This window comes from Kogia breviceps, chromosome 1, assembly GCF_026419965.1.
Source record: "Kogia breviceps isolate mKogBre1 chromosome 1, mKogBre1 haplotype 1, whole genome shotgun sequence".
NCBI classification, from domain to species: domain Eukaryota; kingdom Metazoa; phylum Chordata; class Mammalia; order Artiodactyla; family Physeteridae; genus Kogia; species Kogia breviceps.
The window spans coordinates 89851348-89866064 of NC_081310.1; the positions used below are offsets into that span (position 1 = coordinate 89851348).

The window sequence follows — 14717 nt, forward strand, 5'->3', positions numbered from 1 at the left end:
ATGTGGAGCCACTGCCCCGCCTCTGAGGAAGGGATTGGTGTTCCCGTAGCCCCAGTCATTAGGGCATCTCGACCCCATCCCAGCCCTCAGCTGTTTTCTCTGGCGTAACCTTGAAATAGAGGCTGGAACAACGCTGAATGGATCCCTGCAGACTTTACTCTAGGCAAAGCACCCGCCCCCTCATGCCCCAGCTCCACACAGGTGACGGATGTTCCCCAAAGCCTGGCCTCCAAGCCTGGGCCCAGCACTTGCTGCGTCTCAGGCACGTGAGGAGTCCTGGGGAGCTTTTCTCTTCTGCCCACCCTTGGCGGCAGCTCTTCCTTCCTCCTCACCCACTCGCTGGCTTTTGCTCTGTGAGCTGGTCCACTTTTCCCTGTGGGTCGGTTCACTCTCAGGCTTCTTTTGGAGGAGAGGGTTGGCTGTGCTGAACAGCATACAGAGAGAGAGAAATGCTGAGAAAAGCTGGTGGAAATCGTAGACTGTCACCAAAAACAAAGCACATGTGTTAAGTGACTGCACAATCTGTCTGGCGGTAGACAAAGGCCTTACTCACACCATCCATTAATCCATATAACAAATACATTCTTACCACCCCACCCGGTTTTATAGATGTGGAAACCAAGGTCTGTCTGATTGCAGAACGTGTGCCCTCAACCACTTTTCAGGCTAGTCTTATGATGAAGGCTGGGCCAAAAATATACAAATGCAAAAGAAAAAACAGGATAGTGATAGAGGAAGGGCCGTGGATGAGTCTGGAGGATGAGAGGCCATGGACTAGCAAAGGGAAGGCTGTCGTAAGGTACATCAGCCACTCTCCCCCTACATCGGGCCCTCCTCAGAGGTCTCTCTCCCACCTGCTTCCCTCCCTCCTCCAACACAAGGTCTCCTAGAGACAGGGCTGTATCAGTCTGGGGTCCTTCCCCGATGCTGACAGGGCTGAACCAGACCCTGGAGGATGGAGGGGCCAGGGTGTGTGAGTGTGTGAGGTGGGGAGGGGGAGCATGGAGGGACCAGCTCCTCAAGTTTCAGTAGCAGGAGCTTTGGGTGTCTGGTGGGTTAAAAATACAGAGGCCCCAACTTAGGGTCATTTGATATCGGTGGTTGAGCCTGAAGGCAGGGGCCTAGAGGGAAGGATTTGAATAGAAAGTATAGAGCAAAGTATGGGAGAGGAGGACAGGGAGGAGGGGAGGAGTGCAGCTGCTGGAAAGGATCCGGGTGGCTCTGGAGAGCCAGGGCCAAGGAGAGGGAGCAGGATGGGATGAAACAGCCTGGTAGCTGCAGAAGAAGAGAGGGAATGGAGCAGGCCTGGCTCACCATTTCGTCCCATCTCACACCCTGGGGGTACGAAAGGTCAGATTCAGGATGGAATGGGTCTAAGGTCCCAATGTCTCTGTCCCAGTGTCCCCCTCCTCCAGAGCACAGCAGAAGAAGTTGGGGCTGGACATCATCTAGGTCATGTACGTCCGGGTGGCTCCACCTGTCTCTCCTGCTGTCTTTGCTCTGGTCATGGGGCTGTGGGCACGTTGGTCGCTCTCTTGAGATGGGTTCTGAGGTCTCTCCAGCTCTGGCATGCCCTGCCTAGCTACCTCTGGCCTCTCCTGCGCCCATGACAGCTGTCTCTCTTGGACTCACTCCTGCCACGTTCTTGAGATTTTCCCTGGCCTTCCTTGCTTAGCTGTGTAAGGTCTGCCCTGTGGGAGTGAGGAAAGGTCATTCCTCTAACATAACTTCATGGTGCAAAACACCCTCTGTGCCTCCAACATCAGAGACACCTCAGGGTGGGCATGGGGGCTTCTGACTTTGATCTAGCCTCTCTCTGGTCTCCCTCATGCCTCAGCTTACCTGTGCATGAGCCCTGGAGGGCCGTGAAGAGGGTCCTTGAAGGTACCCAGAGCTGAGCCCATCCACTCCGCCCTCACCCCCAAGCTGGGATCCAGGAAGTTAGAGCCCCCCCCCGCACCAGCTCTGCTTTGGCTCTCAGTGCACAGAATTAAGCAGCATCCTTGGTTCGGGGCACAGGGCTCTACCTCTTCATGTTTCCCAGTGTTAATTTTTTTCTCCTACCGTTGATACCTGATCCTTTTTTGTCTTGTCAAAGACGTAGGAATGAATAGTCACAATTCGCTCACCTTGGAATCATTCAGCCAGGGGAATCCTCCTTCCCACTGTGCCCTAGAAAACCAGTCCCAAAGGATCAGAGTAGAGAGTACAAGCAGGAGGCAGCAGCCCTCGGGTCTGTGGGCAGAGAAGCCCCAGATCCGCATCTCCAAGGATGGATGTGGGCCAGCACTTCACGCCCCACGCCCCGTCCTTCCTCTGCATACTCCAGTTAGGAGTGTTGAGTGAAGCAAAGGAAACTGGCTGGAGCTGAGCCAGGGCGCCAGTCCTGGACTCGGCTCCATCTTTTATTCAGAGAATGACCTCATCCTTGGTCTTGGTTCTTTAAAGGGAAGTGCAGGGGGTCTCTTTCCTGCAGCCTGGATTGCATGGGATCAAAGAAACAGACTTGACCTAGAGGAGAGTTCCAGGTTTTAGGACTTAGAGGCGATACCACATTTGCCCCCCTTTTTACAAATGGACTACAAATTTAACCTGACCCAGAATACCTCCTCCTCTGCAGCCCCATTTCCCTCTCTCTGAGTACCCTTGCCCTCGCTCAACTCTCCCTAATTACCCCCAAGCCTCCCCTCCCCCAGCCCCAGCTTCATTTACCTCCGACTCATCTGGTCTTATTTTTAGCTCCAGCTTTTTCCTTTCTTAATATGGCGATGAGCTCCTAGGCCGGTGTGGGGACAGGGGCTGAGGAGCCCTGGACAGTGGGGGGGAGGGGGAGGGGAGGAGGCTCTGGGAGCCTGGGTGAGAGGTGTTGGAGGTAGGAGGATCCCAGCCCTCACGGGGCCGTCCTGGCCTCAGAAGGTTATCCGTCTCTCCTGCCAATCCTGGAGACATATTTAGACAGGACCAGGTGGGGGCCAAGGGGTGCCAACCTCAAGGGCAGCTCCGGTTCCCTCCCCGCCCCCTGCTCCTATTCCTCCTCCTGACCCTTTTTCTCTTGGCCCTGTCGGCAGTTTCTCCAGGACCTAGCAGTGTCCTCTGTCCACTGCTCTGGGCCATTCCCCACCCCACCCCCACCGTGAGCCCCTAACTCAGGATTTGGGGCCCAGGGGCGCCTCCCTACCCCAGCTAACCTCTTCTGGACCAGGAGAGCCGACCCAGATCCCACTACCTCCATGAGTGCTGCAGACAGGATGGGGGCCAGAGCTGTGCCCGGCCTGCGGCTGGCACTGCTGTTACTGCTGGTGCTAGGGACACCCAAGTCAGGGGTGCAGGGAGAGGAAGGGCTGGACTTCCCCGAGTATGATGGTGTGGACCGTGTGGTCAATGTCAACTCAAAGAACTACAAGAATGTGTTCAAGAAGTACGAGGTGCTGGCACTGCTCTACCACGAACCCCCCGAGGACGACAAGGCCTCACAAAGACAGTTTGAGATGGAGGAGCTGATCCTGGAGGTGAGTGGCGGGGTCTGCAGGCCTGCAGAGCAGCACAGTCCCTCTCTGCACTCCTCTATCCTGCAACTCCATGTAGATCTTTAAGAGTGGGATCTGGGCGTGAGGGGCAAGGCAGCAGGACCCTGTCTCGGACCAACAGGACCAACAGGACCCAAGTGGTGTATGACCTTAGCCAGAAGAGAAACAGAGATTCAGGAACCCCCAAAGTACCACAGTAGTCAGGCAATTTTAGGAGGGAGGGGGGTGCTGCAGGGGGAATCTCTGCTCCATGCTAGAGGAGGGTGGTAGTACTAGGTTTGGCTAGGACTGGGGTGACCCTGGAAGGGGGGCAAAAAAGGAAAAGAGAGGTTCTTCAGGGGAAGGTGAAGAACTGAAGTACACCCCCAAATCTACTTTCCTAACCAAAACGTACCCTCTCTCCATACACTTTAGGGGCTGCACCCCAAAGAGATCCAAACTGAGTATAAATTTAAATGTTATTGACATTTTACTTGCATGTCATTGATTTAATGGCTAAAGGTTTAATAGAGCCCACCGTGCCTCCCACTGGCTTCTCAGTCCCCTCCCCCTGCCATCTGCCCCTATTGGATCAAGCTGGGCACCCCGATTGGAAAATTCTTGTGTTTGGAGGAGGCTTCACCATGCCTTCCCCAACTTGTCTTTGTGGGAAGATTCTCCTCACCCCCAAGCTGACCTTGGGTGGGTGCAAAGGAGAGAGACAGCCTATTGTTACGAGAAAAAAGCCCATGTTTGGAGATGACTGGAAAATGTGGTCACACAGCCCTCCAGGAGCCGGGATGTGTTGGAGTCTCCTTGTCCAAGCTGCTGCAGCCCCTCCTCTAGTTTGGCAGGATGGAGAGGCCCCAACTCGCCCAGAGCTTGGAGTATTTCAGGGCAAGACACCAGGACTGTAGGCTCTCATTTCTGTGTGCCCCTGCCGGGTGCTGGAACCTGCCGCCTGATTAATGAGCTGAGTATTTTTATCCTGAGTGCTCAGCATCCCTGGCCATCCACCTGTCCCAACCTCCTGAGAATCCGAGCGCCCCGAGTCTGTGTTAGGTGGGGTAAAGCTGCAAACCATGCCCAAGGCAGAGTGCATCAGGGTTGAGAGCCCCGCTGGGAGGCCCATGAGGACAGGGACCTAGGGTGTGACTCTCCATAGCCTAAGGACAGCTTGAAGTAGAGAGTGAAAGGGAAAGTCCCACCCCATTGAGGAAAACCAGGCCTATTTAATCTCTTTGTCAGTCTCTCTGCCTTGAGGGTAACCAGTGGTGGCCACGGTGACCTCTACTCTCAGCTCTCCGGCTCTCCCTGCTCCTCAGCAACATGAACCTAGCCACACGCCCCCCACCCTCTTGCCCTCCAAAATTCTCCCCATTGGGACTCACTCAGAATAACCCAAGGGACGTGTAACATCACCCCCACACTGAGCGTGGTCTTTGATCAGTATGGAGTACAGGGCTCAGCTCTGAAGGAGGAAAGAGCCTCAGTCATCCTGAAGCTAGACCCCTCAGCATCCCCTCAGCATCCCTAAGGAACCTGGAAGTACATGCACAGTGCCTTAAAGTTCAACATAATAAGCACATTGTAAATAAGCAATAGGTGTTCAGGAATTAAAATTGGACCACAGACCAAAAGGGTGTAGGGGGGCGTGGTAGGGAAAGTGGAGATATCCTGCATCCTAGCACAGTGTCAAGGTTAACTTATATTCCCTGCATCCCAAATGACCCAGCTCGAAAGCATGAGATCGCGAATAGTGGTTACTAAGAATTCCAGAGGCTGATTTTAACCCTAACTCTCCCTTCAGTTAGCAGCCCAAGTCCTAGAAGACAAGGGTGTTGGCTTCGGGATGGTGGACTCTGAGAAGGACACGGCTGTAGCCAAGAAACTAGGTAAGGGAGGGGTGGGAGAATCAGGGAGGGGAAGGTGACCGATGAGAAAATACTGAAATTTGGAGGGTTATGGCTGGGGGTTCCAGCCTCTCCTTTATTCCTTATAGAGACCCATGCTCAAATCCCAGAAAGAGGTGAAGGTGGCATTCTTTATACCTACCTAAAAACCGGGGCTAGGTTCTGGAGGAAAGGGGGGATCAGGGAACACAAGTGGGGCTGGAGAGACCTCTGCAAACTCCTCTTCCAACCCCTCCCCCTCCAGAGCCGCGGGCTGGGTATTACAGCACCAGCCACCAGGGGGCAGCACAGGCCTGAGACTGGACTCCGGATGTGGATGGGGGAGGGGTGGCCAGTAATGAAGTCATCTGGTCACTAATAGCTGAAGGTTAAAGGGCTGGACTGGGAATCAGCAACTAGAGTCCTCAGAGGAGGTAACAGGAAGATCTGTCTCTGGTTATGACAGGCAGAGAAGGGGGGAGACATCTTGCTAGGACCTATATCTCCCTGCGTCCTCCCCTAGCGTTCCCACGGGACCCCAGATTCCCCCTGGAGAGCCCCTGGGGCCAGACTAGCCACCTAGGCTAAATCCAGGGGCACAGACACTGGGGATGGAGGGGCTGAGAGGCAGTGGAGGTGAGCAGGGCTGGGGACAGGGGAGGTGAAGGATGTGGGGTCTAGTGGGATTATGGAATGGGCTGCAACCCTGGATTTGGACCCTTGGACCTGTGGGAAGGTTGCAATCATGGCACACCTCTGGCTCACTCCCTAGGACTAACTGAAGAGGACAGCATTTATGTATTCAAGGAAGATGAAGTCATTGAGTATGATGGCGAGTTTTCTGCTGACACCCTGGTGGAGTTTCTGCTTGATGTGAGGACTCCACTGGACCTAATGGCCTTGCTTTAAGACCTCACGCCCTTCCAACCAACTGCAGCCTCACACACACACACACACACACACACACAACAGAGAGCCCCTTCCTCCCCATTTCCCAGCCTTCTTTTCCCTGATCCCTCTCCTTGCCTCTACCACTGAGTTCAGAAACTCACTCTCTTCCTTCAATGTCCTTGCTCTTCCAGGTCCTAGAGGACCCTGTGGAATTTATTGAGGGTGAACGAGAGCTGCAGGCATTTGAGAATATCGAAGATGAGAACAAACTCATTGGCTACTTCAAGAGCAAAGACTCAGAGCGTGGGTAACCCTCAGACTCCACTGTCCCCTCCGCTGGTCCCCCACTTCACCTGTCCTCTTACCTCCCCACTTCACCCACTGGCTCAGTATCCCTACCTCCTCACTCCTCTTGCCATGGTGGGCGCATCAACTGCTCTGACCTCCCTGCACTCTGCGGGTTTCACAGACAGGCACCAAGGCATTCCCCTTCCGCCCACCCCACCACTGTATGTAACCACTCTCAGAGGACTAGAGGGGGTGAGTCTCAGAATGAACCCCACCTGCCAAAGAAGACTTGGGGAGAGACAGAGGGGGGATGGTTCCCTGGCAGACCCTGGCTCCCCCAGAGACTGACTCTGCATTCCCCCCCTCAGATTACAAAGCCTTTGAGGACGCAGCGGAGGAGTTTCATCCTTACATCCCCTTCTTCGCCACCTTCGACAGCAAGGTTCTCCTCCCTGCTGCTACATTGGGTCTCCCTCACTCCCCTCAGCTGCCCTCCAGCCCCCTCTCCCAGGATCAATGGGGGACATCCTCCCTCCCTACACACCAGTACTCCCCAACCCCACCCCACCTCGGGCCTCCCCGATCCCACAGATTTTAAATTATCTAACCCACCCCTCTCTCATCTTCAACCAAAGCCCAGAGAAGTTAAGACACGTGTCCAGTGTCATAGAGGCAGTGACAAGGGCCCAAGTTGTCTCACTCCCTGCCTGACATCTGCTCCCCCATAATACTTCTTCTCACCATGACCCCGTGTCCCCTGCCCCACTCCCCCATCCCCTCCCCCAAAAGGTGGCAAAGAAGCTGACCCTGAAGCTGAATGAGATCGACTTCTACGAGGCCTTCATGGAAGAGCCTGTGACCATCCCGGACAAGCCCAATAGCGAAGAGGAGATTGTCAACTTCGTGGAGGAGCACAGGAGGTGGGGAGCAGGGGCAACCCTCTGAGCAGGGTAGGCTCCTCCCCAGGCTAGAACACATGTCTGTGAAATGGGCTGGGGGAATCTCAGCCAACCAGGAGGCGGGTCTCTCCTAGAGATGAATACACTTCTGGTATCAGTTCTTATTGATATATTGACCATTTTGCACAATATTTTGCACCCCAGCACTTAGCTCAGAGCCTAGAGCACACATAGAAGGTGCTCCATAAGTGTGTACGGTTCATTGTGATGTTGACTGAGACCAGTGTTGAGTGCCTGTGGTCTGCCAGGAACTCCGAGGTGCTATCTCTCTTATTATATTTAATCCTTTTAACAACCTCAGTCAAAAAGAGTCCAAGAGTAGTGTCAGAACGGGATTCTAATCCAGATCTGGCCTGTGTTCTTTCTCATACATTACCTACACCAGTGGTTCTCAACAGGGGTGGAGGGACTGGCGAGGTAAGGGGAGGATTTTGCCTTCCAGCGGATATTTGGCAATGGCTGGAGACATTTTTGGTTGGAGAGAGAGCTACTGGTATTTAGTGACTAGAGGCCAGGGATGCTGCTAAATATCCTACGGTGCACAGGACAGCTCTCCCACAATGAAGAATTATCTGGCCCCAAATGTCACTAGTGCTGAGGTTGAGAAACCCTGCCCTACACTCACACATAATTCTCTTCCTTCACAGTACTCCGTAACTGGAAATACCCATTCATCAGTGTAAACACTATTTCTCTCATTCTCTCCCACTAGATTATGGTCCGCTTCATCAGGGCAGGAATATGTTTGCCTTGTCCAACTCTGTCTACACAGCACCTAGCACAGTGTTTAGAACATCTCCAACACTCAGTGTTATTGAATGAATGAGTGAATGAAAGAATGAATGAATGAACACCCAGATGTCCAGTTCATTCTCCCGAAAGTCTCTCTTCCAGTCCTGTTGCCCACCCTCCTCTCTCCTACCTGCTTTAACCATGCAATTATCTGGGCCTGGTACCCGGAGCTTAGACTTTGCCAGATGGCTTTGTTCAGGGCTGCAAGCTGTCTATGCCCTAGGCATGACCCTGTGGCATCCTCTGCTATGGGGACCCTCTGGAGACAAGGGTGTCCTTCTTGCCCACTGAGTAGTGACTTTCTTTCTCTTCTAGATCAACCCTGAGGAAACTGAAGCCTGAGAGTATGTATGAGACCTGGGTGAGTGCCCCGGATGGGGCCCAGGCCCTCACAGGAGCATGGGAAAAAAACTCAAGTCCTAGAAACATCCATCCCTGCTACTCCTCATGTCTTGCTGATAGGAAAGACAGTGCACCAGCAAAGGTGGAGGGTTTCTGTTCTGAAGAACATGTCAGGAGTTGTGGGACTCACATAACTTGATGACAATGACAAGGGAGGAGCTCTAAGCTCTGGGGCTGAAGGGTTTGCCAGCGGAGGTGTGGGGACCCTGGAGTGGAAGGGGGCAGTGTACTTGGAAAAGGGTCACCACCACAAGAATACACCTGCTCCAGAAGCTGGATTTCCACAAAAGTTAGGTCCAAGGTAGATCTAGGGCCTGTTCTGGGCTCTCTAACTTCAGTGAGTATAGCTAAGGTCTCCCCTCCCTGCCCGCAGGAGGACGATCTGGATGGAATCCATATTGTGGCCTTTGCAGAGGAAGATGATCCTGGTGAGGGAGGAATACTGGATTGGATTTGGGGCAGGGGCAGGGGCACTGGTGAGAGAGGGAGATGGGGTATTTATCAGAGCATAGGCTTTTAACACATAAGACAGGTATTTTTAGAGCACAGTTTACAAGCAGCCTGGGGCTAGACATGCGGAGTTGTGGGAGGCGGGAAAAGAGAGCTGGACTCCTGTTTCCTCTGTGCCCCACCATGCACTTATGCCCTGTGTTCCCTCCAAGATGGCTATGAGTTCTTAGAGATTCTCAAGGCTGTGGCCCGAGATAACACTGAAAATCCTGACCTGAGCATCATCTGGATTGACCCTGATGACTTCCCCCTGGTAAGAGATATCATTTAGGCACTGCTATCCGAGGAAAGGGCACATGGGCACATCCCAAGGGGGAGCCTGTTTCAGAGTTCCTATCCCCACCTCCTAGTGGAGGAGCCTGTTGCATGCTCAGGGGCACTGAGCGCATCCTGAGAAAGGGGACACAGGATGATGGGAAGTGTGGGAACCACAGGATTCCCAGAGCAGAGGCTGAGCAGATAGCTCATGTGCCAAGGGCTGGCTCCTTCTAGAGAAATCCAGAGTTTGGGGGAGCAGAAGGGCACATTAACCCTGCATGTGGGTGTCCACAATCACAGAATCAAAGCACAGAGATTCCACGTCTCAGGGCAGGGCTCTGTTCCCAGCGGAATCCCCAACACCTAACACTCTTCGTTGAAAGAGGAACTAGATGAACAAACAGAAATGTGAGCACCACTGGCAATTACAGAGTATAACTACCTTAGTTCAGAGATACAGAAACTGAGGTCCAGGGAGAAGTGATTGCCCAAAGTCACAAGGCCAATCAGTAGCAGATCCAGGGTCAGAAAAAGGCTTCCTATCAAGTTTTCCTTGGAAAGGAGGGACCAATGTCCCCAGCTGACCCTCTTGATACTTTCCTTTTGGGATATCTACCCTTTAACTGCTTAGTTCTACCTATTCCCTTCAGGCACTATAGCTGGACCTATCCACCAATCTACCGTGGGTTCAGTGCCCTCCCTCTACCCCTGGCTGACCCTCACACTCACACTCACCCTCCTGGACTCAGGTGTTCCTAGCCTCCATTAAGTTGCCATATGTGGTCTCTCCACAGCTGGTTCCATACTGGGAGAAGACGTTTAACATCGACCTGTCAGCCCCACAAATAGGAGTCGTCAATGTTACTGATGTGAGTTTCCTTCCCTCATCCCCGGTTGACCCCCAACTCTCCTTCCCAACATAGCTAGTCCTCCTCTGCTCTGCTAACTAGGAATTGAGCCCTCCCCAGAGGAATTAGACATGCCCAGTCTAATGGCTGGAAAGAGGGAGAGATTCCTACCCTGAACACACCTCTGCCTCTACCTGTTGGAACTGACTGCTCGTCCTTCAAAGCCCAGTTGAAATCTTCTCTTCTCCATGATATCTTTCCAGATCTCCCATTTGGAATTGTTTCCTCCTTGGCACTCCCAGAGCCCATTTGGCATTGAGAACATGACTTTTATATGGCTATTTATGTATCATGTCTGTCTCTTCCAGTAGACTTTGAGCTTTTTGAGGGCAGAAATCTTCTCATTCACACACAGATAGATGCTTCAAAAATATTTGTTGAATTGAGTAAGTCACAGCCTGCTTCCATATAATTCTCAGTCTAACTGAGGAGGTAGGTATTCTGTTAACTACCAGGCCAAATCTGATAAACTCTATAATAGAGACACAAATAAAACACCAGGAAGGCACAGAAATCAAAGTGAATTCTGCTTGAGAATCAGAGGGTTTAAAAGGAGTAGAGTTTAAAGTAGAGATTGTTGTAAACCAACTATACCTCAATTTTTAAATATAAAAAATTAATTAGGGCTTCCCTGGTGGCGCAGTGGTTGGGGGTCTGCCTGCCGATGCAGGGGACGCGGGTTCGTGCCCCGGTCTGGGAGGATCCCACGTGCCGCGGAACGGCTGGGCCCGTGAGCCATGGCCACTGAGCCTGTGCTCCGCAATGGGAGAGGCCACAACAGTGAGAGGCCCACTTACCGCAAAAAAAAAAAAAAAAAAAAAAAAAATTAAATCTAAACAATTAAAAAAATTAAAACACACTGGAGACTGTACCATGTATAAGAGTTCTACAAGTGAAAATTATACGAGTCATTTCCAAACTGATGGAAAAGTTAGTGCAACAGGTTAAAAAGTAGGAAAATGAATATCAGATTTGGGAAAAGGCAGGTCGTTTCTTATGGCTTGAGAGTCTAGAGATCTCTGAGGATGGTGCTAGAAAAGCAGGTATTGGAAAGTCTTGAATGCTAAAGAGTTGACTTTATTCTCTAGGCCATGAAGAGCCACCAGTGGTTTTGCATTAAGGGCATGATAGAGAGGTCTGTTTTAGGAAGCTCAGCATGGCAAGAGCTTGTAAGAAAGACTAAAGGGAGAAGGTCTATTTGCTGATCCAGCAATTCTTTCTACTCCCACTGTCACTAATGCAACCTAGACCCCCACCTGGACAGTTTTCCTGCCCACTGACAGATGAAGAGAAGGGACAGAGGATGTGCAGAGTCCAGTGAGTGGGAGGACAGGTCTAAAGACATGAATCGGGCTTAGTTCTGATCCCCTGTCTGTGCCATGTCCTAGGCGGACAGCATATGGATGGAGATGGATGATGAAGAGGACCTGCCTTCTACTGAGGAGCTGGAGGACTGGCTGGAGGATGTACTGGAGGGCGAGATCAACACAGAGGATGATGATGATGATGATGATGATGATGACTAGTTGCTGTGGCAGCCATCTCCTAGCCCCACCTGCTCTCCTCCTGCTCCTCCTCTTTCCCTGTCCTTCCCTGAGCTCCTCCAGGGACACTAGGTCATTCTCTGCCATGGGGCCCACTGGGGTCTATATGCTGCGTGCTGAGATTCAAGGAGCTACTTTTCCCTACACACCAGCCCAGCTGTCTCATCTGACTTGTTTCCTGTCCCACCATGTCCCTCTTCCATCACCCCCTACATGCTTTCTTGTGACTTCCCTCTTGCTATATCTATGGGCCCCCATCTCTCCTTCTGCTCCCTCCACCTGAGCACACTCTTCCCCCACTCTCTCAAGTCCTCTATCCTTCTGACTGTCCTATCCCTGGCCAGGGGGGATGGGAGGGTACTGTGTTTGGGGCTATAGCTTAGCAACCTCTTGTTAATGTACTTGGGTCAAAGGGGAGACTTCAATAAAGGATCTGGGGCAACATGAGCAAGTGTCTGCTGATGAGGTCTCACCCCTATGGCAGGAGGGCGGCAGCCAGAGGATGGGGGATTTAAGGTGTGGGTACCTTGTTAGGGGACTGTGATAGCAGGGGGGTGGGGCTCCTCCTTCCAGGCAGTTATCCCAGAGAAGCTTGGATTATTTATCTGCTGCAAGTCAAAAAACCATGTGTTTTCTGAACACATGGTGTTTGTCCAGCACCGCTGTCAGGCTTTGGGAGAACAGAGAGTGCTGGGCCTGTCCCTGCTCTCGAGCTGATTAGCCTCACTGGGAAGTCAAGACAAGCACACTAAAGAACTTAGGAAAAATACAAAGCAATATGTAATTAAGTGATTGTGTGCTGCTTGATAGCACCCTCCCTTGCAGCTCTTATTTGAATGGCAAGACTGAGCCCCAAAAGCACTTCCTCGGTGTGGCCTTCCCAGAGGTGGCCCCTCCTGCAGCTCCCTCCTCTGGGTTCCCACTGCGCTCTCTCTGTCCACCTTCTATTCTAGTACTAGCTCTTCATTTACATGTCTGTCTTCCCCACCAGACTGTGAGCCCCTTGAAGGCAGGACCCCAGGCTTTTTCTCTGTGTCCACAGGGCCTGGCACACCAAAAGTAGTCCCTAATAAATGTTTGTTAAGAGAAGGAACAAATGAATAGAATGGCCTCAGAAGAGAGAGATGAGAGTGGGCTTTGACGGCTTCATAAAGGAAGTGAGCATTTTCTAGGCCTTAAATGAATAGTGGGATTTGATTGGGGCAAAGGAGTTGGGGAGGAGACATTTCAAGTGGTGAAAACATCAAAAGCACTGCCAGAAGGCGTGTGTCATGCTGGGGCACAGAGGAGACCAAAGAGACAAGAAGAGAGGTTCAAGTGGTGGCCACGAGGTTGGGTGGGCATCCGGGACTAGGTCGCAGAGGTGTTTGGATTTAGTCCTGTGAGCTATGGAGGAAGGGCAACGTTTAATCTGGCAGTAATGAGCAGGATGGATAGAGGGAAGGAAGCTGATGGAGATACCAGAGGCAGGGAGCCCAACTCTTATCAGACAGTTATAATAATCTGGTGGAGGTGGGAGAACACGGATCAGAGTGGTGGTCATGGGAATGCAGAGGAGACACTGAGCTTTGTTCAAAGGGCATCCCCCAGACCTGAGCCTGCTGGCGATCTTGGCAGGAAGGACCCACATTCTCTCCAGCACAGGCCCAGGCTGGGGTAAGTGTAAAGGAGTCAGGAGTAGCGGGGGAGGAACCAAACAACTGAACAAGCCCATAACTAACAGATGTTAACAGCTTTCATGGATGGTATAAATGTGTTGCTGGACAACTTAGAGGATCTCTGAGTATGGAAGAATGAGACCTGAGGTGAGAGAAGTTTTCACCCTCCACAGACAAATCCAGGAAGACTTCCTGGAATTGGTGGCAGGAGTATAGAGTAGAAACCATGTATTCATCCAACTTGCACCCATTTAATAAATGTTTAATACATAGTACGGGCACTAGGCCAATACAGAAATATTATGGAACCTTAACTCTCTAGCATAGGTCGGTGGAAGGCCCCAGACTAAATAACAGCTCCCATGTTTTAACCACCCATCTGTGCCAGTCACTAGAGACTTACAATTTCTAAAACTCAGAAGAACACTGTGAGATAGGCATCAGTGTCGCCGTCTTGCCCTTAATGAGGCTCAGAGGCATAACCTGCCTAAGAAAGGAGCAGAGTCAGGAGGAAGCCCAAATCCCCTGTACCTGAAAGACCTGGACCTTTCACTGACTGTAGATAAGTCATTCAGCTTCTCTGAGTCTCAAAGATGGGTCAACAAAATGGGTTTTAGCCCTACAACTCAGAACAAATGAGATATATGCAAAGGCAAATTATGAGAGTGTGTTGCTATCAAAGGGGCAGTGACATGGCACACTGGGGGAAGAGGATGGCAAAAGCAAAGAGAAGGGCTGTGAAATCCAAAGCAGCAGCAGACTAAGCCTCTTCTAGGGGCAGTGTAGACTCAATAAAGGAGGGGCTCACCTGAGGCTTCCTGAGGGGTCTCTGCTAGGCTGGAACTGAAGTGAAGCCGGGGCATTGCTGGAGGTGGCACAGACACTGATGGGGCTCAGACCTTGTCCCCGGGCCAGGCTCTGCCAGAGTTGAGGAGAGACCTCTTAGGCTGGAGATGATAACAGATCATCTTCTTCCTTCCCTCTTTCAGTCTGGCTGAGAATCTGGGGGAGGAAAGTCCCTGGGGTAGAAGGGAAGTGAGAGCTGCCATGCTGGGCCTGGGCAAAGGGGCAGAGCAAGGAGACAGAGCTGATCGTGGCTCTGCAAGTTG

The 14717-nt window shown here is 52.0% G+C and overlaps 1 protein-coding gene and 1 long non-coding RNA gene across 2 annotated transcripts; one reads left to right on the forward strand and one right to left on the reverse strand.

Annotated features, from left to right (window-relative positions):
- Nucleotides 1-136: 136 nt before the first annotated feature.
- Nucleotides 137-2897, reverse strand: LOC136794583 (uncharacterized). Its single transcript, XR_010841568.1, has 3 exons — nucleotides 2713-2897; nucleotides 2130-2511; nucleotides 137-424 (listed from the first exon to the last, which is right to left on the reverse strand). It is a non-coding gene; the product is annotated as an uncharacterized lncRNA (long non-coding RNA).
- On the forward strand, nucleotides 2847-12397 carry CASQ1 (calsequestrin 1). The gene is made up of 11 exons (XM_059067244.2): nucleotides 2847-3509; nucleotides 5317-5401; nucleotides 6171-6271; nucleotides 6481-6592; nucleotides 6946-7019; nucleotides 7367-7497; nucleotides 8644-8689; nucleotides 9104-9158; nucleotides 9393-9493; nucleotides 10293-10367; nucleotides 11795-12397. The coding sequence occupies exons 1-11, from the start codon at nucleotides 3231-3233 to the stop codon at nucleotides 11930-11932; spliced, it is 1197 nt and encodes a 398-aa protein (XP_058923227.1). The 5' UTR covers nucleotides 2847-3230; the 3' UTR covers nucleotides 11933-12397.
- The last annotated feature ends 2320 nt before the right edge of the window (nucleotides 12398-14717 follow it).

Bases quoted from the DNA above. Each gene is read 5' to 3' on its own strand.
- CASQ1 (XM_059067244.2), top strand. From the start codon at position 3,231: ATGAGTGCTGCAGACAGGATGGGGGCCAGAGCTGTGCCCGGCCTGCGG. The intron at 8,690-9,103 runs GTGAGTGCCCCG...CCCTGCCCGCAG, and splicing joins AGAGTATGTATGAGACCTGG to GAGGACGATCTGGATGGAAT. The intron at 10,368-11,794 runs GTGAGTTTCCTT...GCCATGTCCTAG, and splicing joins GAGTCGTCAATGTTACTGAT to GCGGACAGCATATGGATGGA.